Raw genomic sequence first — 20,376 nt, 5'->3', positions numbered from 1 at the left:
GCTGGGCCTCTATGCTCTGCTTCCTGTCCCCATGTCTGCGTCCTGTCACCCATGACACAAAGAAGAGTGTTAGGACAGGTCTTGCAGACAATCCTCTACTGGTGTTCAGAATGGCTGCCAGCAGTTGCCTACAGCCCGGCTAAAAGTACTTTACACCTGGACTGCACTCATTGCCTTTTTCATACAGCCGTGAATACACATCCAGGTGACCTGATTTTCTGAACCCCAAACTGGAACACCAGGTCTGACCATGCAGATGTATTTATACGGCTGAAGGGGCAAGATGTCTGAAGCGAGTCCTTGCACACTCCCCAGATTCAGGCCCTGGCACATTTGGCCACCTGGGGGAGCCCTGTGCCCCCTTCGGTCAGAGGGAGTGGAGGGGGGATGTGTGAAGAGGGGAGGGGTGCCAGCTGCTTTGGGGACCAAGGAAAGGCCAGGAGTGGAGGGGCGGAGCTGTGTGCCCTAAGAAGCATCCCTTCCAGGACCCCAGCCAGGAGTTAACCCATCTGCTGCCAGCCTCCACCCCTTATGCTCCAGGGGCCTCCGGCTTCGTGGTGGGGTGGGCTGGGGGGGGGGGTTGACCTCCTTGGGAGCAGTGGCAGCAGAGGGGAGAACCTGGTATACTGTGCCAACGACTGAGCCCCGCAGTTGCACCCACTCCCGTGGTGGCTCAGGGAGAGTAAAGCATGGTGTGTGTGTGTGTGTGTGTGTGTGTGTGTGTGATTCCCAGGTCAGCCCAGGGAGAGTAAAGCATGGCGTGTGTGTGTGTGTGTGTGTGTGTGTGTGTGTGTGTGTGATTCCCAGGTCAGCCCAGGGAGAGTAAAGCATGGTGTGTGTGTGTGTGTGTGTGTGTGTGTGTGTGTGTGTGTGTGTGATTCCCAGGTCAGCCCAGGGAGAGTAAAGCATGGGTGTGTGTGTGTGTGTGATTCCCAGGTCAGCCCAGGGAGAGTAAAGCATGGGTGTGTGTGTGTGTGTGTGTGTGTGTGTGTGTGTGTGTGTGTGTGTGTGTGTGTGTGTGATTCCCAGGTCAGCCAAACTGTCTGCCGCCCTGGGACAGCCTCAGTGAAACTTCGCCGGAGTCCCGCAGGCAGAGCTCAGAGCTGGTACTCCCTCCAGCTCCTCGGAGAGGCAGCTGTCCGTGGCCCGCCCAAAATGAGGGAGGGCAAGTGCTTCTAGACCCTCATGGGACCTGGCAGGTCACCTCCATGTTGTCCTCCCACTTTACAGCTGAGGAGACCGAGGCGCAGAGGGTGAAGGAACTTGCCCACGGCCACCCAGCTGGTAGGCAGCGAGGCCTCGTGGAACCCAGGGTGTCTGACGCCAGTGCCCTCGTCCGCCCCCCAACACACACACCTTCTGCCACTCTAGCACCGAGACCCAGCAGACAGAGGGACCTGCAAGGAGGACAGGAAGGGCCGGGGAAGCAGGGAAGAGGAGGGAAGGGGAGCACGGCGAGCGGGACATGGCCCTGCAGAGACAAACCTCTGAGTGGTCCCAGGGCGGCCTTGGGCTGAGGAATGAGGAGGCCGGAAGGAAGTAGAGGCAGGCATGGACAGCTCTTTCAGGAGGGTGGCTGAGAGGAAGGGGAGCCAAGGGGCAGGCTCGGGGCACTCCCGTTAACATGCAGGGACTTGGTGGCTTCAGTGTCGACGGGAAGGAGCCGCCATTGAGATCGAATGTGGAGTCGGTGCCGGAAAGGGGTGGGGGAGGGGAGCCAGCGCAGTAGCAGGGCCAGCTCAGCTTCCTCCTTGGGGACAGGGATCTGAGCTGTGTGCAGGTGACAGAGGCAGGAAGTGGGATGCCCTGTGGGGAGGGGTTCTCTTCTCTGGGTCCTGGATGGTGGGGACAGGGGATGGGGCGGGGTGGGGCTTTCTAGCTGGGGCAGGGCTGTGGGGCGGTCAGAGGTGAGAGCCCTGAAGGGCAGTGCCCAGAGACAGCCTCCCACCCCCTGTGCCTCCTTCCTCTGAGGCTCTCCAGAGACCCTCAAGAACTAAGGCTCATTGATTTGGGTGGAAAATAAGAGTTTCAGTAAAATGGGGACCCCTGTCCTTGTCCAGGGCCTGAAGGGGCTTTGAAAATGCCAGGTGGTCTAGGTCCAAGGTGTTTTTGGTGCCCTCTATTAGGCAGGGGGAGGGAAGGAGCTGGGGTGGACCCCCCCATCTTCCCATGGGGACTGACCCTCCTTTCCTGGCCTCATTCCCTCCCTCCCCCAAATTGCCAGGGGCTTGCTCTGTGTAGATCTTGGAACATATCTCTCAGCCCCTCAATCCACTGAGCCCCCAACCATGACCCCCTGGAGCCCATTCCCAGAGGAATGAGGCCTGAGGGGCAGCCCTGCATGCTGTTGCTTGGAAGACCCTCCCTGTAGCCCATTCTGCTCCCTGAAGCCTGCAGCCTGGGGAACAGATGGCCCCTGCTCTCCCTCCCCGACTCTTAGTAAACCCTGGGGGGTCCTTTGGTTCCTCCTTGTGGCCTATCCAGTCTCCTCCTCCCACTTCGGGTAGCAACAAGCTGAAAACAGACAACATCTGGGTCTCCCCGCGGCCCCAGGGGCCCAGCTGTCTGACCGGCCAGCAGCCTCAGCATTACCACCCCCTCTCCCAGTGCCGGTGTCACCCTGCCTAGTCTCATGTGACTGTCTGGCATCCTTTGAGGCAGGGTCTCAAGCTTGGCCCCAGGGAGACTGCTGCCCAAAGCCACAGCCGTCCCTGCTTTAGTGGGTGACCAGCCAGCTCCTCAAAGGTCTTTGCCGTATGAGCCCCCAGACCCACAGGGCCAACTCAGCCCCAGACTGAAAGACATTCCACTCTGAGCCTGGGGTGAGGACAGATGCCACCCACGGTCTGTGGGATGACACAGGACACAAGTGACTGCAGAAGGGGCAGAATGCTTGGGCTGGGGACCAAGGGCCGTGGGCTCAGGCAGCGGAGGGATGGTCAATGCCACCATGACCCCAGGTGCCCAGCCCACTTCTCTCTGCGAGGACACCCAGGTGCGAGGTCACAGGCACTCTTTGAGGCATCTGGGTCTCCCTGGGTCTTGTCAGAAGAGAAGGAACAAACACTGACTGATTTACATATTGGGCTCCCATTTGCTTTTCACGCAGGCTCTGACCTTGACCTTCTCCACCCTGCTCCTTCCCAACTGGGCAAGGCTCATACGGCCCACCCTCTGAGAATCAGAGCAATTACACATTGGCCAGCAGAGCTGGGATCCAGGGACTGAGGGCCAATGAGCAGAGTGACCTGCCCGAGGTCATCCAGCCAGTTAGGGTCAGAGCTGGACCTCAACCCTGGCCCTGAAAGCCCATCCAGGGTTCTTCCCCACCGCTGCCCCACAGCCTGCCTTTGATGGACCACCAAAGGTCCCAGGGTGCTCTCTCAGGCTCTCTAAGGCCTGGGGCAGGACCAGAGGTCTGGGCCTGAGCCTGTCTGCAAATCCATACCACTGTCAGCAGGCAGGGAGGGAGGCACCTACGTGCGCTCAGAGTCAGCCCAGTGGAGAAAGGTTAACAGAGTGTCATCGAGAGGGAGCTGGGTGGTGGGCAGGGGATGAGAGGAGGCTTCTGGGTGAGCTCCTGCCCGCCCTGGCACATCTGGCCCCCAACCGAGCCCTGGGGGGGGGGATGGGCTGAGCCGTTGTCTTCCTGGAGCTAAGCTGGGCCCGTGGCCCCAGTGCCCTCCCTGCCCTCTGCCAGGACAGAGCTGGATTCTGCTGACCTGTGAGGGGCCTCCCCCAAGCCTTCCTTTCTCAGACTCCGGTGAATTTTATCTTCCTTTCCGTTGCCCTGCACTGACCTTGTTGGTTTCCGGGGTTTCCTCTCTGTCACAATGGTCCTGCAGTGGGTGTCCGCAGGAGAAGTGATCTGCCCCCTGCCCTTGTGCCCTCTCCCGCTGGCCAGGCCACCATCAGGCTCCTGGTGATCTGGAATCCCCCCCCCCCCCCGGCTGACAGTCATTCTAGAGGGTGGGCACTCTGGGTGCCATAAAGCCGCTTCAGGGGAGGAAAACCTCTCTGCGCAGAGCCTGCCCACGCCCACGCCCCCCCCCCCCGAGTCCTTCCTGCGGGGGCTTTGTAGACCTTCACCTGCCTTCCGTCGCAAGTTCAGGCCAGGCCTGGTCCCAGGAGGACTCCCAGTCCACCCGAGGCAGCCTCAGGGTCAGAGCCTCCCCTCTCCACCCTTCATCAGATCCACAAACTGAGGGCAGGAGGTGTGCTTTTGGCCTGGCCCCAAACTGCAGGGGTGACGGGGGGCGGGAAGGAGCAGGTGTCCGAGGTGTGGACATTGACCCAGGACTGCTCCCCACTTCCTAGCTATCCAGGAGTCAGTCAACAAACACATATTAACCCCTAGCTGTGTGTTGACAGCTCCCCTGCACCTGTTCGGCTTTGTGGGAGGGCAAAGCTGAGCCACGGCGTCCAGAAGCCCTGGGGCCCTGGGGAGCTCCACCAATCATGCTCAGGGATCTGCTCATCACCTGATTATGGGTCTTAGCTTGGGGTCTTGGGGAGAGCCCTAAAGCTTGCTGAGCCAAAGTCACGTTCTGGCATCTTCTCTGCCCACGACCAGAGTGTCGGCCTCACGAACAGGTCCCGCACAGGGGCACTGGGGCTGCCGGTCCCCAGCCCTGCCCCCTGAGATGCCAGCTGGGACAACGGGCCCTTCCCGGGGCACGGCACCATTGCCACGTGCAGCAAGCAGCCCTCCTCTTCGTTAAAACTGTGAAAGTTAAAGTCACAGCCGCGCCGCACAAAGGGCAAGTCTCGGGCTCAGAGAGAAGCGACCACGGCAGGATGCTGAAAATAAGGCCTTCCAGGGGCAGGCTGCGTGGATGACAGCACGGAGCGCACAGGGAGAGAGACACGCCCCACTCCACTGCTGCGCTGCTCGCTTCGGGGGGCGCACAGCCGAGAAGAAACATTGCCACCTGGGTGCAGCAGCTTGGTGGGAAGGATGAAGAATGTTCTGGAACCCACATGACATATGGGATGGGGGAAAAGCTGGTGTGGTTTAGCCCAGAGTGGAGGGTTTCAAGGTGGCACTTGGGCAAACATTCAATATTGCTTCATCATTCATTCTGACAACACGTTCACTGAACACCACTGTGCTCCAGCACTGTGGGTGGCAGCAAGGCTCACAGGGACCCTGCCTTCACAGAACACACAGTTCTGAAGATGGATGTTAAAGAAGGCATATTTCAACTCTGTATAAGATAGAACACGCTAGGGACCTCCCTGGTGGCGCAGTGGTTAAGAATCCGCCTGCCAATGCAGGGGACATGGGTTCAAACCCTGGTCCGGGAGGATCCCACATGCCATGGAGCAACTAAGCCTGTGCGCCACAACTACCGAGCCTGTGCTCTAGAGCCCGCAAGCCACAACTACTGAGCCTGCACGCTTAGAGCCCGTGCTCCGCAAGAAGAAAAGCCACCGCAATGAGAAGCCCACGCACCACAACAAAAAGTAGCCCCCGCTCGCTGCAACTAGAGAAAGCCCGCATGCAGCAACAAAGACCCAGCACAGCCAAAATTAATTAATTAATTAATTTTTAAAAACCAAAACACACTGAAGTAGTGAGTTTCCTGCCACTGGAAGCAATCCAGGAATTCAGTAGAAGAGATTTCCGCTTCAGGTATTTGGGGTGAATGAGGAGACTACTAAAATCCCTTCTAATCTAAGACTTGGCCTTTTCATCCGCATACGGATTACAGAGTGTCTCGTGCTTTTGAGTATCTATTTCCCCATCTCCCTTCTTCAGATTCCATAGGGATCTCTCCCCGGTGTGAAAGGAGAGTCTTAAAACTGGACAGTCTATCCACTGATGTACTGTTTCAGTGCCTTGGGAAAGGACAGCCATTGCCATCCTACTGACAGGATTCTTTAGCTCCTGGAACCTAATGTCCCACAGAAGAATGTTCCTCTAACTGGGGCGCTTGGATCCTGCCCGGTCCTGCTGAGCCAGCACAGGGCTGGAGATGATTTTCCCAGTGTTGGGTAGTTAGGACAATAGCTGGGGAAGGCAGCTTGGGCATGAGTGCCCCGAGACTCCTGAACAGAGCCCAGGGAGCCAGGGGTCAAGGGGCTGTCGGAGGAGGGATGGGAGTCACAGGAAGCCGGTGCCCGCGCAGCCTGGTGGGAAGGGTGCAGAGCAGGCAAATGCCTCCCTGGCTGGATGAGGATTCTCTCTCAAATGCAGCCTCAAATTACACTCCCTGAAAAAAAAAAAATTACACTCCCTGAAATTAGGCCTATTAGAGATTCACTGAAGTGAACGTCCCACTAAAAGCCCCATTTGAAAAATATCCCATAGGGAACTCGCCTTGTCAGATATCAAAGGCTGCAGTACCGGAGAAGTGAGATACTGGCCCAAGAATCCAGGATCATTCAGGGAGTCAGAGCAGACATCCCAGAACCTGGCCTGGGAGGTGTCAGAGACAAGGGTGCACTCATCAGGCTCTGGGAAGCTGGGGTGCTTGCGCAGGTCACTGTCCCTGTGCCCCCAGTGCGGGGACCCTGGAGTCCTGCCCTTGCAGTGGGAAGGCAGCTCCTTCTCCATGTTTTGGTGCCAAGCCCTCCTGGAGGGCGAGAGCCTGAAGCCCACCTGGAACAGCAACGAGGAACAGAAACCAACGGCGTTTCCAGGGACGCAGCTCATCTACTTCCCACCCCCGGGCTGTCCCTCCCATGAGTCACCCTGTTATCCCCCCTTGGCCAAATACAGCTCCCAAGGCAACGGAGGGTGCGGACGGACCTGGGAGGCGCCAAGGTGGTCCCTGCACCAGGGGGGCAGGCAGTCCACACCACCAGCGCCCAGGCCCGAGGTCTCTGCCTGAACCTCAGCCCTCAGGGACACTTTCCCACGAACGCAGGGGAAGTTGGGGAGAGAGAGGGTCCGGCCGAGTAGCAGTGACCACTTCCTCCTAGGGGAACGTGGGACGTGCTCCAGCGGAAAAAAGAACAGGGCAGGGGGCCTTTCCTCTCTGTCTAGTCCACCGGACGAGGCCGAGATCCCGAGAGCTGCGATCACCCGGGGCGTGTCCGGCCGTCCTCGGCAGCCCCCCGGGCGCCGCCCTGGCCCTCGGAGCCACCACATAAGGCAATGTTTGTGCCTGGGCGGCGCGGCCTCTGGGCAGTGGCTCGGCTCGCCCTCTCCTTCCGCCCCGCCCCGGCCGGCCGCCCGCCTGCCTCCCGGACAAGCCGGGCTGGGGCGGTCTAACTCCCGGAAGAACCGCCCTGAGGGGGGCGGGGGGACCCGCCCAGGGGGACCCGCCCAGCCCCCGACTGGCCTCGGCGGAGGGCGGGGAAGTGGGCGGGCAGGGGCCGTGATCGGTGGTCTCCGTTCCTGGCTGCCCGAAGGGGACACCACGCCCGGCTGGGAAGAGAGCCGCCGGAAGCCTTATCCTCCGCCCCCTACCCCCAGCCAACTGCCTAGAGCCCGAGGCTGCCTTGGTTGGGGGCGGGGAGAGGGCCGGACACCACTGGGACCACCAGGACCTGGCTTTGCAATCTGAGAGGCGCCACACCCTGGAGTCTCCACCCAGACCCGCCGCGGGCAGCGAGGACCGATGGTCTCCCTGAAGAAATCCACACAACCCCCCCGCAAGCTGTCCCTCCCCAAGAGCCCAGAGTTCTGTTTTATTTCTGTGGGTTGTGACTGAGGCATCCTGACTCCCAGCCACAGCTTAGAGAGGAAACATTTTATAACCTGTCTGCTGGCTGGCAAGGTCAGGCTCATATGGGCTGCGTCCCCTTCTGGAGTTTTCCATTAAGTTATTTACACAGAACAAGCCCACAAGCCTCTGCAGGAAGTTGGCAGACACAAGGTGGCATTCATTCTGCAAACAGTCTCATTTTTCCGAGGGATCCCTCCTCTCTCAGATGTGACCCTTTGGAGGAAAGAAGCTGCCCAAGGGTGGAACCTTCTAGGTCCTTGTGGTTTATTCTTGGAAAACTAGAGAAATTCCTCACCAGGTGTTTCTTGGGCACAGACTCAATGCCCATCACAGAATTCTGAGGGGGCAGCTCTGGCCCCTGGTTAGGGGCAGGGGGGCTGGGAGACCACTTCTGGAGCCCATGCTCCAGGAAAGGGCCATTGAGGGAGGGTGACATCACCCAGATCCTTGGGCCTTTGGGAAGAGTGAAATGTAGAGCAGTGATCCAGTACAGCTTGCCCGTTCAGCAGAAGAGGTGGGGCTACCTTACCTACTTCCAGGTTACACAGAGTTTACTGAGATCAGATCTCGGGCTTGGAAGCTCCAGCCTCTGGCCCTGCTGGTAGATTAAAATGGTGGCAGAACTTGCCCCAAGCCTGAGTGACACAAGAACAACAAATGGCTGCTGATCCACAGGCCCCAGCTCCCAGGCAAGCGGGGCTGCCCAGAAGTGGCTGCTGAGAGCGCTCGGCAGAGGCAGCCCATCCCACCCGTCAGGACAGCCGGGGGTGTTTTCCGTGCCCACAGTCCCCGTCTGAGGAGGGCCCCTGCCGGTTTTTTCTGCATAAAGTGTTTGGTGCTTCCGAGCATGCGTCAGCTCCCCTGACCCCCCAGTAGCATGGACTATGGACCATGCCCTGAACAGGGTGGGGGAGAGGGAGGCTGTGCTTGACAAGGTCACTCCCCTTGTGTGTGTGTATGTGTGTGTGTGGGGGGGGGGGGTGGGCGGGGTGCGTGTGCCCATCCAATCCCCACCCGCACAGCCCCCTACAGTTTTAATTCAAGGTGCATCGGGCAGCCCAGTGTGCTGTAGTACACACTGCATGGACTTCCAGCATGAACATATCAAGTATGATGCAGGGGACATGGGTTCGAGCCCTGGTCTGGGAAGATCCCACATGCCATGGAGCAACTAAGCCCGTGTGCCACAACTACTGAGTCTGCACTCTAGAGCCCGTGGGCCACAACTACTGAGCCCGTGAGCCACAACTACTGAGCCTGCATGCCACAACTGCTGAGGCCCACATGCTTGGAGCCCGTGCTTCACAACAAGAGAAGCCACTGCAATGAGAAGCCCGTGCTGTGCAGCGAAGGGTAGCCCCTGCTCTCTGCAACTAGAAAAAGCCCGCACACAGCAACCAAGACCCAATGCAGCCAAAAATAAATAAATTTATATATATATAAAAAAAAGGAGCTATCTGTCTGCTCTCGGAGCCCGGTATCCTGCAATTTGGGTCTATAAGCGCCTGGAGGGAGGAACTGTTTGGTTGCTATATTCCTAGCCCTAACACACAGCATGTGCTCAGAAAGTACCTTTTGGGTGATGGGGAATAAAAGCCATTTCAGATTGCAAAGATCTGGGTCTCACTAAAAAGACTATCCTGTGAAGTGGCCCTTTCTCCGTCATGAGACATTCAATGGGGGAGTGGGCGGTGGGTTTGTGTGTGGGCGCTCCATGTTTTAGCGGGATTCTCAATGGGAATGTTAGAAGAGATGGGCTTTTATACCCTTAAAATGTACCTAGGGGGCTTCCCTGGTGGCGCAGTGGTTGGGAATCCGCCTGCCAGTGCAGGGGACACCCGTTCGATCCCTGGCCCGGGAAGATCCCACGTGCCGCGGAGCAACTACTGAGCCCCTGCACCACAACCACTGAGCCCGTGCTCTAGAGCCCGTGCTCTGCAACAAGAGAAGCCACGACAACGAGAAGCCCACGCACTGCTTGCTGCAACTAGAGAAAGCCCGCGCACAGCAACGAAGACCCAACACTGCCAAAAATAAAAACAAATAAATAAATAAATATATTAAAAATGTACCTAGGAATACTGAGCACAACAGGAGAATATCCCTAACCATAGGAAAGATACACAAATGAGGTGGTTCTCTGATGGAAGGGAAAGGAGAACCAGACAAGGGGACTTGCAAAGTCGGTCCAGTTCAAGTGCTAGCATCCCATGTTCACTGAACACTTCCTCTGTGCCTGCACTGTCCTCTTGCAAGCAGTATCTCCCTCCATCCCCACTGACAAAGATGCTTGAGCAGGGGCCCAGCTGGTAAAGGGCAGTGCTGGGGCTTGAGTCTGTGCCCCTCCCCTGGGGAGAAGAGTGTGTGCAACACAGAAGCAGCAGGAGGTGTAAACCAGAGACCACAGTCCCCATCCTGCTTTCCCTTCCCATCTCCTCCCTGGGGAGGCCACTTCCCTGCTGAGCTGGGTCCCCAGGTCTTTCGCCTCCTGGGCTCCACAAAGAGGCCTCCTTTTCCCACACACTCTCCTCTCCATCACCTACCCACTTTACTTCAACCCCCTGTGCTCTCTCAAGTGCGAATTTGATGGTATCTCCGGTCGAAATGCCTCCTAGAATAAAGTTTTCAGTCCTGAGCCCGAACTTGGGGCTTGACCCCTGATACCCTCTTCAGCTAAGGCCTGACCGGCTAGGCTGGCCTTGGTTCATGGCTTCCTCCAGGAAGCTTTTCTTGACCTTTTTGGACCAGGCGCCTCCTTCAAAGCTGCAGCATGATGCCCTTAACTGCCCATTTCTGTTTCCCTCACTAGCCCTGCATCATTGTCACCACATGCCCCCAGTGCAAAGTCAGGTCCACAGCAGGAGCCCGATAAACGGGGCGGAAACAACAGAGAAAAGGTTAAGAACAGCATAGGGTAGCGGACAGGTGGTTATGTGTTGCGTATAAACTCAGCAAAAGAGAAAAGAATCTAAAACAGGCCATAAACGGGATAGTTTTCCCGGGTGCCCCAGATCGCGGGAGGCTGGGATTGCACTCCTGGGTCTGAAAACATCCTGGGCCATGCAAACGGGTTGGTGAATACACAGATTCAAGAGTCCACGCATCTATACACATACCGGGTTGGTGCAAACACGAGTCCGTGCACACCCGGACCTGTGTAAGCAGGCAGGCAGTTCAAATGCAAGAGTGCGCATACTCAGGTGCGAGCGCCTACTCAGGTGCGAGCACATTCTCGAGGTCGTACACACAATAATGCGTGGAAACCCACGGGTTCGTGCATGCCAGAGGGTGCAAACACGAGTTCGGGCATACTACGGCTGTGCAAGCTCCAGAGGTTGAGCAAACACGGAAAGGTGCACACTACCGATGGTGCACACACGAGGCCGTGCGTGGCCCTGACGCCAACCGAAAGAGGTAGAAGCATCCATTTCCCCCCTGATCGGGCACAGCTGCAGTCTCCGAGCGCCATCTTCGCCCGGCGGGCAGCGGAAGGACCTGCAGCCCGCGTAGCCCTGGCGCTCGGGCCTTTGTTGTCCTGGTTTCCGGGCATCCATCACGCGGTGTCCGCGCGCGCCGGAGCACGAAATGGCGGCTAGGGGGCGGGGAGAGGGCGGGGCGTCCGGGAGCGGTACCCATTCCCGACTCTCGGCAGGGCGCGCCATCCGCCCTCCGGCGCAGGCGCACAGCGCGGCGCGCGTTCCCGCGTTTCCTCCGACGCGCGCCAGGACACAAAGGGCCGGAGGGAAAGCACGGAGCGGGATAGCGCCTACGGAGCGGCTGGCGGGCCGGAGCGGCCTGGAGCGGACCGCAAGGCCGGGGCCGGACTCGCCGGAACCGCGCGCTCGGGCGCGGGGTGGGGCGTGGTGCGGCGCTCCTGCCCCTCCCCTCGCCCGCCCTCAACAGCCGTAAGGGCCTCGCGGGCCGGGGTGGGCGCGCAGGGCGCAGGCGCCGTGCTCGTGGCTGCCGCCGCCGCGGGGCGGGCCGGGAGCGTCCATTTTCCCTCGCGCGTCCTAATGGCGGGAGCTAGCCACTTTTCCCCAAGAGCGGAACAAGGGCTCGCCTCCGGGAACGCCCGAGGCCTTCTCCAAAAATTGTTTCTTCTGTCCGCGCTAAAGCGGGGCGATGTAGCTCTTCGGAAAGTTTTTGAGATGTGACTCGCATAGTTTTTCGTAAAAGAAAAGCACCTTCCGCAAATTACTATAGTTTTTAACTTGTTATTTCAGATTGGGACTGTGGATTTGGGGGAAGGGTGAGGACACTGATAAACAAAAAGTAAATTTTTTTCCATTAAAGAGAGGTTTGTTAAGAGCAATAAAACATTTTAAAAACCATTTTTCGTCATACAAGGAATACATGTTCTTCGTAGAATATTTCGAAAGAAATAATAGCCGGCATTCACCGACTACTTATATGCCAGGTCCTGTTTTTAAGTGCTTTGATTTTCATAACCAGGTACAGATGGAAAAAGTGCAGCACAGAGAGGTTAAGTACACAAAAGTACTTAAAGTACAGGAAAGCAGGAAAAGTAGTGAACCCACCTTACAAGACAACCACTCTTTAATAAGCTGGCATGGCTCCCGCCAGTGTTTTTTTTTTGCCTTAAGTTTGGTTCATGTTATACATGCCCAGTTTTTGATTAACTGGGAGAGCTGTAGGTGGGCAAATGGAAAAGGCTCCGAGGCCCGGAGGGGCCGCGGAAGTTCCTGTTGCCCCTGTTGCTCGGTGTCTGGGGCTTCTTGGTCCTGTGAAATTCGGAGACAGCAGTAGGTGGGTTTTTTTTTTTGGCCACAACTTGTGGCATGCGGCATCTTAGTTCCCCGGCCAGGGATCCGGGCCATGCCCCCTGCATCGGGAGCGCAGAGTCTTAACTCCAGCCATGGGACCGCCAGGGAAGTGTCTGCACTAAGTGATGTTTGAGGAGACCCCCAGCTCTAGAATGTTGGCATCCGGTGATCCCAGAGAATTCTCGTGACTCGTGATCATTTCTGGGGCTTGGGAGGAAAAACCTCCTTATTCCTCTGTCCTTTCTTTCTCTGCTATAGCACGTTCTCAGGTCATAACTGCCTTACTTGAGTTTCCCAAGCTCGTTTGCTCCTGTGAGGAATGTTTTGCAGATCAGAATAGAGTCCTTTCAGGGTAGAGAGGGCAGGGCAGGAATGATTCCTCACTTACAGATGAAGCAGCTGAGATTGAGGCTTATGAGTCTCGCCCAAGTTCATCAGCTGATGGACAGTGGAGCAGAGATGCTTCATCCAACTTGAGGCATCTGCTTTGCAGCCTCAGCCTCCAGGTCCACCACGTCCATAGGATCTGTAATTAAGTCCATGCTTATTTGTCTAAACTTTCACAAGGCGGGGATCCCAACACCCAGCATTACTAATCAATGGTAGGTGCTTCTCTTGCTTAGTGAAAGATTGTCTATTCTTTTTTTTTAAGAAGATGTTGGCGGTAGGAGTTTATTAATTAATTTATTCATTTTTGCTGTGTTGGGTCTTCGTTTCTGTGTGAGGGCTTTCTCTAGTTGTGGCAAGCGGGGGCCACGCTTCATCGCGGTGCGCGGGCCTCTCACTGTCGCGGCCTCTCTTGTTGCAGAGCACAGGCTCCAGACGCGCAGGCTCAGTAGTTGTGGCTCACGGGCCTAGTTGCTCCGCGGCATGTGGGATCCTCCCAGACCAGGGCTACGAACCTGTGTCCCCTGCATTAGCAGGCAGATTCTCAACCACTGCGCCACCAGGGAAGCCCAAGATTGTCTATTCTTAACAGTTGAGGGGAAGGCAGATGGCTCTTCTCTCTTAAGAAAGTAGCAGGACTTCCCTGGTGGTCCAGTGGTTAAGACTCTGTGCCCCCAATGCAGGGGACCCGGGTTTGATCCCTGGTCAGGGAACTAGATCCCATGGGCACAACTAAGATCCCGCACAGTCAAATAAATAAATAAATAAATAAAAAGACCTGGAGCGGCCAAATAAATAAATATTAAAAAAAAAAAAAAGCAGGATCAACTAGCTGGTTGCCGTTGAGAAAACATTACCATAGCTCCCTGCAGATGACGGCTGTGTACCCAGCTCTACCCCAAACAACATCAAGACAAGGAAAGAGAAGTTTTAAAATTCACTTGAGAAACAAGTCAGTTGCTTGCTTGATGAATCAGGCATGTGTGTTATCTGGAGTAAATAACAAAAGGGCTGTGTGAAATGGAGCCATGTAAGGATGGGGCTCAAGGTGAATTGCAGCCCTGAGAGGGAAGGCCCCCTGCCCTCTCAAAGCAGCAGGGCCCTCTGAAAGCCACAGAGCTCTCTCTGTGACGGGGCCCTGCGGTCTCTGTTCAGCAGATTTGTAAGTGCCTCCTCTGGTTGGGTGCTGGTGGCAGGGGGTAGAATCGTGAACAAGACAGCCCATCCCTGCCCTCATGGAGCCTAGAGTTGAACAAGGAAGCCAGACCCTGAGCAAATGACCAGGGTGGTAAGTGTAGGATGATGAGGCTGTCCACAAGGTGGCGGCGGCCCTGACTTAGGCAGTAGGCCAGGGAGGCTCCCTGGAAGCAGTGAATCCCTTAGACTCTGAAGAGGGAAAGGGCAGATCAAAGTTGAGGAACTGAAGGAGTGCAGAAAGGCTGGGCATGGGAGGTGGCATGGGGGCGGATTGTGGTGGGGCGGCGGGGGGGCAGTAACAGGAATTGAGACAGACAGATAGGAGCCAGACAGTATAGGTTTCTGCAGGAGTAGGAGAAGAAAAAATGTCTTTTTCTTCTACCCATCCTAGGTTCTCTGACGGGAGCCCTGTACACTAAACTAACAAAAGACAGATTACCAAGGGAAAAATAAACAGAAGTCTATTAAAATGTGCATGACACACACACATGGGAGCACCCAGTGAGGAGTAACTCGAACGGGGGCGCTTAGAACTTGGGCTTATTATATAGCACCTAACACAAGACCAATAAAATTTTAGAGAAGTGGCAAGAAAAAGGAAAAGGACTTTTGAGTTTCTAGGGGATCAAATTGTAGGAAAGTAAAGATACGGGGGAACTAATAGTAGATAAGGGCTGGTTTTAACAAGGTTTGTCATGTAGCTTCCTCTGTTGCCATCTCCAGACTGGTAAGTGTCCAGAGCTGTCTCCATCAATTAACTTCTGTCCTTCCATCTCTGCAAATTTATGTCCAAACAGGAGGAGGGCAGAGAGCTTTTCTTGTATCTGCTTCTTCTCAGTTGCCTTTAGCTCAAAATAATCCTTATGCCCAAGTGGCATATTTGGGGGTGGCATATTTCGCCACCCTTCACCAGCTTTGGTTTGCTGAATTGTTAAATATTCTCCTCATTGGATCCGATTCTTGAGAATCCCCAAAAGACTTTTTTTTTTTTTGAGATATAACTTACATACCATTAAATTTACCCCTTTAAAAGTATATGTAACTCAGTTGTTTCTAATATATTCACAAAGTTGAGCAGCCATCACCCCAAAAAGAAACCCAGCGCTGCTTAGCGGTCATCCATCATCTGCCCTCCCCTCAACCCCACCAGGAATCTGCTTCCTGCCTCCGTGGAGTTGCCTATTCTAGATATTTCATATAAATGGAATCCACAATGTGTGCTCTTTGTGTCTGGCTTCTTTCTCTTAGCGTAATGTTTTTAAGTTCATCAGGGCTGTAGCAGGTATCAGTACTCCATTCCCTTTTATGGCTGAATAATACTCCGGCGTGTGGATATGCCTTAGAAGACTTTAGAGGGTTAGGCTTTCATATCCGCGTTGGGACAAGTGCCCTGGGGTCCAGTATGAAAAACACTGTTCTTAAAACAGCAGTGGACTGCCCAGGCTCTCCTCCAACTGGCTCTGTGACCTCGGCAAGTCACTTTCTTTGAGCTTCATTTCCCTCTCGTAAATGTGAATAATAGTAGTAACTCTTGTAGGGTTGATGAATAAATGAGTTAATGCATTTAAAGGGCTTCGAAAAGTACCTGCTGTGAAAGTCCAGTGGTTCCTATGCGGAAAAAAAGGCTGGCAGGTGCAGAGCTCCCTAATGACTACTTAGCACGTTGCCCTTTATTCCAGAATCTTCCAAATGGCTACAGGGCTACTTTATAAAACTGGAAATTACAGCTAGGTCTGATATAAGAGGGAATGAATTGAAGATAGCAGTTTCTATGCCTTCCTTAGGCATCTAGGATTTTGTAGTTCTTCAGACTTTCAAATTTGTTATGAGTGATGATGAACCAAGAGACTTTTTCTTTATATGTACTTTTAAGGTCATCTGCCTTGAGAACAAACTGCTTTAAATTGTAAAATATTTATATAAATTTTCAACAAATGAAAAAGTAGAAGAGTATGATTCCCCATGTACCTTCAACAACATTTATTCCCATTTTTCAATACTTGACTAATGACTTTTGTTCCACAACTGAATGGGGGAGACACACCCAATGGGTAGGAGCCATCTTGCAAGGACCTGGGGAAACTGGTTTGAAGGGCAGGTTGAGAAATGTATGCTTGCCTAGGCGCTGAGGCACTTCATGGATGGTAGGGATGGAGAGGAGGGCTGCAGTCTCCATACAGCCCAGACCACTCCGTGGAACCAGGCGTGGCATGAGGAGGCTCCCTCTGGGGAGCTGGCACTAGTAGCAGGATGAAGTTGTCCCCAAACTCTGCCAGTCCATCAGGAGTAAGGGATGTGGTGGTCCAGCTCATACTGATTGCGCCAGGGACTGTCTAGCAGCCACATTTTAATAGATATTGACAGGCTGTGGAAATGCAAAGGAGCAAGATCCGGAGGGTAGGGGCCCTCTAGGTCAAGTACTCCAGACCCTCCCTACTCAAGTGAGGCCGTGGGCCTGGGAGCTGGTTAGGAATGCAGAGTCTCGGGCCCCACCCCAGACCTACAGAATCGGCATTGTAACAAATTTTAACAAAATCAGCTAAACTCATTAACTGATTTTCAAAAAGTGGGTGAGTCCTTTGGATCTAACAGCTTTAAGGGAGGGATGCACAGAAGGCAGCATTTTGTAAAAAGAACTAATTCTGTACTAAAATCTGTGTGTGTGTAACTCATTAATCCTCACAGCCACCCCATGAGGTACAATTATTATCCCCATTTTACAGAGGAGGAAACTGAGGTCCAGAAAGGTTAAGACACTTGCCCAAAGTCACCCAGCTAGTAATCAGCTAAGCTGAGGTTTGAAGCCAAGCAGCCAGTTCCCAAGTGTGTACTCAGGATACCCAGCTGTAGTCATGGAGATTCATAAGTCCTGGACCGTGCTTCACCAGTGTGTCCTTTCCAGAGAGGACTTTTCAACCTCTGGGTTCCCAGGTCCTGGGGTGGGGGACCCCTTCCACGTGCAGCCTACCTGCCCCGCCCCTTCCAGGCCTGCCTGTGCTGGAAGATCTGCTCCATAACTCTCTAGCTGGATGAATTTAGTTAATGATTACTAAACTGTGTAGAATGGAATAATAGTACTTACCTCCTTGGGACGATTAAATGATCAAATGCACATAAAGTGTCAGTAAATGGTAGCTATTGTTTTTTTGTTGGTAGCTATTGATTTTATTATGCATATGTGTTTTAAGGGTGGGAGAAGAGTGCAGGGGGAGGGGGCACATGAATTGACATAAAGACATCTGGGAGATTAGAGTTAATATGTTAAATTCCAGCCCAGCGATGGATACGGAAAAATGCGTGATGAAGCAGAATGCTTCTGCCCAGGAGATCTTTTCGTGGACCTTGGAATTCTCAAGGACCCTAGACCCCTTTATGGAAAGCCGAGGCGATGGTGAGGGCGTGGACAGTCGGCTCTTGTTCTGGTGGGCATCAGCGTTCTGTCAGTGAGGTGCTGGGATGCTGCCCAGCAGGAAGTGCTGCAGGCCATAGCACAGGCGCCAGGGCCCTGGTGTCCCCCCAGCCCCGTAACAGGGACTGGGGGAATCGGGCTGTGGAACCCCAGCACTTGAGGGCCTCCAGGACTGGTACTGGTGGGGACGAACCTGGGACCAAAGAGCTCTATCCTATCAGGATGGCCCCCAAAGCTGTCCATCTGCCCAAGGGCCACATCCAGTCTCAGGACCCTGCTGCCCTGGGCCCAGGGCCCTTGCTCAGTAACAGCGCCGGTTTTATGGGTATTTTCTGTAGGCTCGCATACAGATGCAAACGTTTGTGGGGCAGAGAATAAACACGGAACTGTGAAAGCAGAACTCCTTAAACCCCTGAATCCCAGGACCCACCTCCCAGTCAAGCTGTATTGGCCACTTTAGACTTTAGATGAGTTCTAGGTAGGATGGTTGTAAAATTTATTGTCCATAGTAGTGCTTCTCATTGGTTTGCTAATATGTTTTTTGGTAAGTTTTTCTGAAAATAATTCCAAACCTAAAGAAAGTTGCAAGAATACAAATAGTGCAAGAACACTCCTACGTCTCTTACTCACATTCACCTATTTTAACATTTTCCCTATTTTCAATCTTTCTCTTTCTCTCTCCATATATATACACATATACAATATGTGTATACTCACATATACGTACATATGTTTACATGTACATATGTGTACACACACTTTTTTCCTGAAACATTTGAAAGTTGGTTGCATACATCATGGCCCCTTACTCCTATTTATTTCCTAAGAGTCAGGAAACTGTCTTACATAACCACAATTTAAAAAATCAACTTGAGTAAACATAACTTTGACAAAATATTTCTATCTGCTCTACTGTTTATATCCCAGTTTTATCAATGGACCCAAAGATGTCCTTAATAGCATTTTTTTCCCCTCCAGTGTAGAATCCAGTCTAGGATCAGATATTCCATGTAGTTGTCCAAGCTAGGACTTTTGGGAGTGATAATTATTATGCTGGAAAGGGACAAATAAAGCCAGTATTGCAAAAGAACGATAGTTGTACAATATGGGAGTCCATTTTAGCTACTTATATGTATGTTTAAAATTTTTGAAACACAAAGTGGAAAAGAAAAATAAACTAAAAAAAAAATATATATATATAGGCATATATATATATATATATATATGCCAAGCCCACAGATCCACAGATGTAAATGTCTGGCCTCCCTGTTTATAGATTCAGACTCTCAGCACCTGCTCAGGTGGAGGCACAGCAGAGGGGAAGGACTTCCCCCACTTCCTTGTTGTTGGCCCATTATTGAGGGGAAGTGAACCACCTTCTGAGGGGAGGAAGAGAGGCTCTGGGCTCTTTTTTTGTCTCCCCTGCAGTGAAGTGAACTGGGGTGGCCTTGGAGGGGAGAGAGAGGAATGAGAGGGATGGGAGCCCTGATTTCCTTTTGTCACCGAGGGCCTGGAGGCTGGGGCAAACTCCACACCTGTTTCCAGCTGGGGCAAAGTGTCCTGGCAGCAGCTAGACCAGCCCCCAGGATTCCTCATCTCCCCTGCCCTTCCTGTGCCTTCCGGTCTCTGACACTTGATTTGAATGGCAAAAATGAACATTGGTTTGGGGAGGTGGTCTAGAAATCCATCCTTTCTTCCCCATTTGGTACCCCTTCAAATCTTCACTCAGATTCTTAGCCTGTGGTTAAAGTTCTAGGAGTTGGTGAACTTGGACAGGAAAAATTTCCATGTCTATGTTCAATAATCTTTAATTGAAATCTAGCATTTCCTTCTATTGTGCCTGTAAGCATCTCACCACAATAGTATAGGCGGTTCCTGGGACCTTGTCACAGTAGAAGTCACAGCTATTTTCATATCACAGCGCAGTTGGTGCAGATAATTTGAATATCGTCTACCTTCATCGTGACTTAAAAAATTACAGTCGTTATCAGGCCCACCACCAGATCTGGTCCTGATTTAATACATTAATAAAGAATTACCAATCACACGTGGTCATTGTATTTCAGTATATTTTGCTTCCTTGGTAACCCTAGGTATTTTACTCTATGCATTTAAAAATCTCACTCTGAGGTGGGATAGGGAGGGTGGGAGGGAGGCGCAAGAGGGAGGGGATATGCGGATATATGGCTGATTCATTTTGTTATACAGCAGAAACTAACACACCATTGTAAAGCAATTATACTCCAATAAAGATGGTAAAAAAAAAAAAATCTCCTAGTAAATGTTCTCACTAATAAGATAGACTTTAATACTTCAGAATGTTTGCTGTCTTTTAAAAATAAATTTATTTATTTATTTTTGGCTGTGTTGGGTCTTCGTTGCTGTGTGTGGGCTTTCTCTAGTTGCAGCGAGCAGGGGCTACTCTTCGTTGCGGTGCGTGGGCTTCTCATTGTGGTGGCTTCTCTTGTTGCTGAGCACGGGCTCTAGGTGTGCAGATTTCAGTAGTTGTGGCACGTGGGCTCAGCAGCTATAGCTTGTGGGCTCTAGAGCGCAGGCTCATTGGTTGTGGCGCACGGGCTTTGTTGCTCCGCGGCATGTGGGATATTCCCGGACCAGGGATTGAACCTGTGTCCCCTGCATTGGCAGGCGGATTCTTTACCACTGTGCCACCAGGGAAGTCCCTTTGCTATCTTTTTGAAATAAACATTAACCTCTCAAGAGTCTGTAATTATGTTTGGTGGTCTTAATCATACATACATTTAATTTAAATTGTCATGTTTTATGAAATATACACATATATGTACAATTTTTGTTAAAATAAAGGATCTGGCTTAAAAAAAAAAAATCTCACTCTGAGAGGGGTCCAGAGGCCTCATCAGACTCCAGAGGGGCCTGTGGCACAGAGATGACTAAGCGCGCCCAG

At 53.2% G+C, this 20,376-nt stretch overlaps 1 protein-coding gene across 1 annotated transcript; it reads right to left on the bottom strand.

The window, feature by feature from the left end:
• Positions 1 to 5,373: 5,373 nt before the first annotated feature.
• On the bottom strand, positions 5,374 to 7,396 carry LOC117200824 (uncharacterized). Its single transcript, XM_049712301.1, has 3 exons — positions 6,755 to 7,396; positions 6,319 to 6,604; positions 5,374 to 6,211 (listed from the first exon to the last, which is right to left on the bottom strand). Exons 1-3 carry the CDS (start codon positions 7,094 to 7,096, stop codon positions 6,207 to 6,209), a joined length of 633 nt encoding a protein of 210 aa, XP_049568258.1. The 5' UTR covers positions 7,097 to 7,396; the 3' UTR covers positions 5,374 to 6,206.
• Between the last annotated feature and the right edge of the window lie 12,980 nt (positions 7,397 to 20,376).

This window comes from Orcinus orca, chromosome 7 (genome assembly GCF_937001465.1).
Source record: "Orcinus orca chromosome 7, mOrcOrc1.1, whole genome shotgun sequence".
Classification (NCBI taxonomy): Eukaryota; Metazoa; Chordata; class Mammalia; order Artiodactyla; family Delphinidae; genus Orcinus; species Orcinus orca.
Note: the sequence above shows the minus strand (reverse complement) of the source record. Positions and strands in the feature narration are given on the sequence as shown.

Bases quoted from the DNA above. Each gene is read 5' to 3' on its own strand.
- LOC117200824 (XM_049712301.1), bottom strand. From the start codon at position 7,096: ATGTGGTGGCTCCGAGGGCCAGGGCGGCGCCCGGGGGGCTGCCGAGGA. The intron at 6,605-6,754 runs GTCCGTCCGCAC...TTGCTGTTCCAG, and splicing joins ACCACCTTGGCGCCTCCCAG to GTGGGCTTCAGGCTCTCGCC.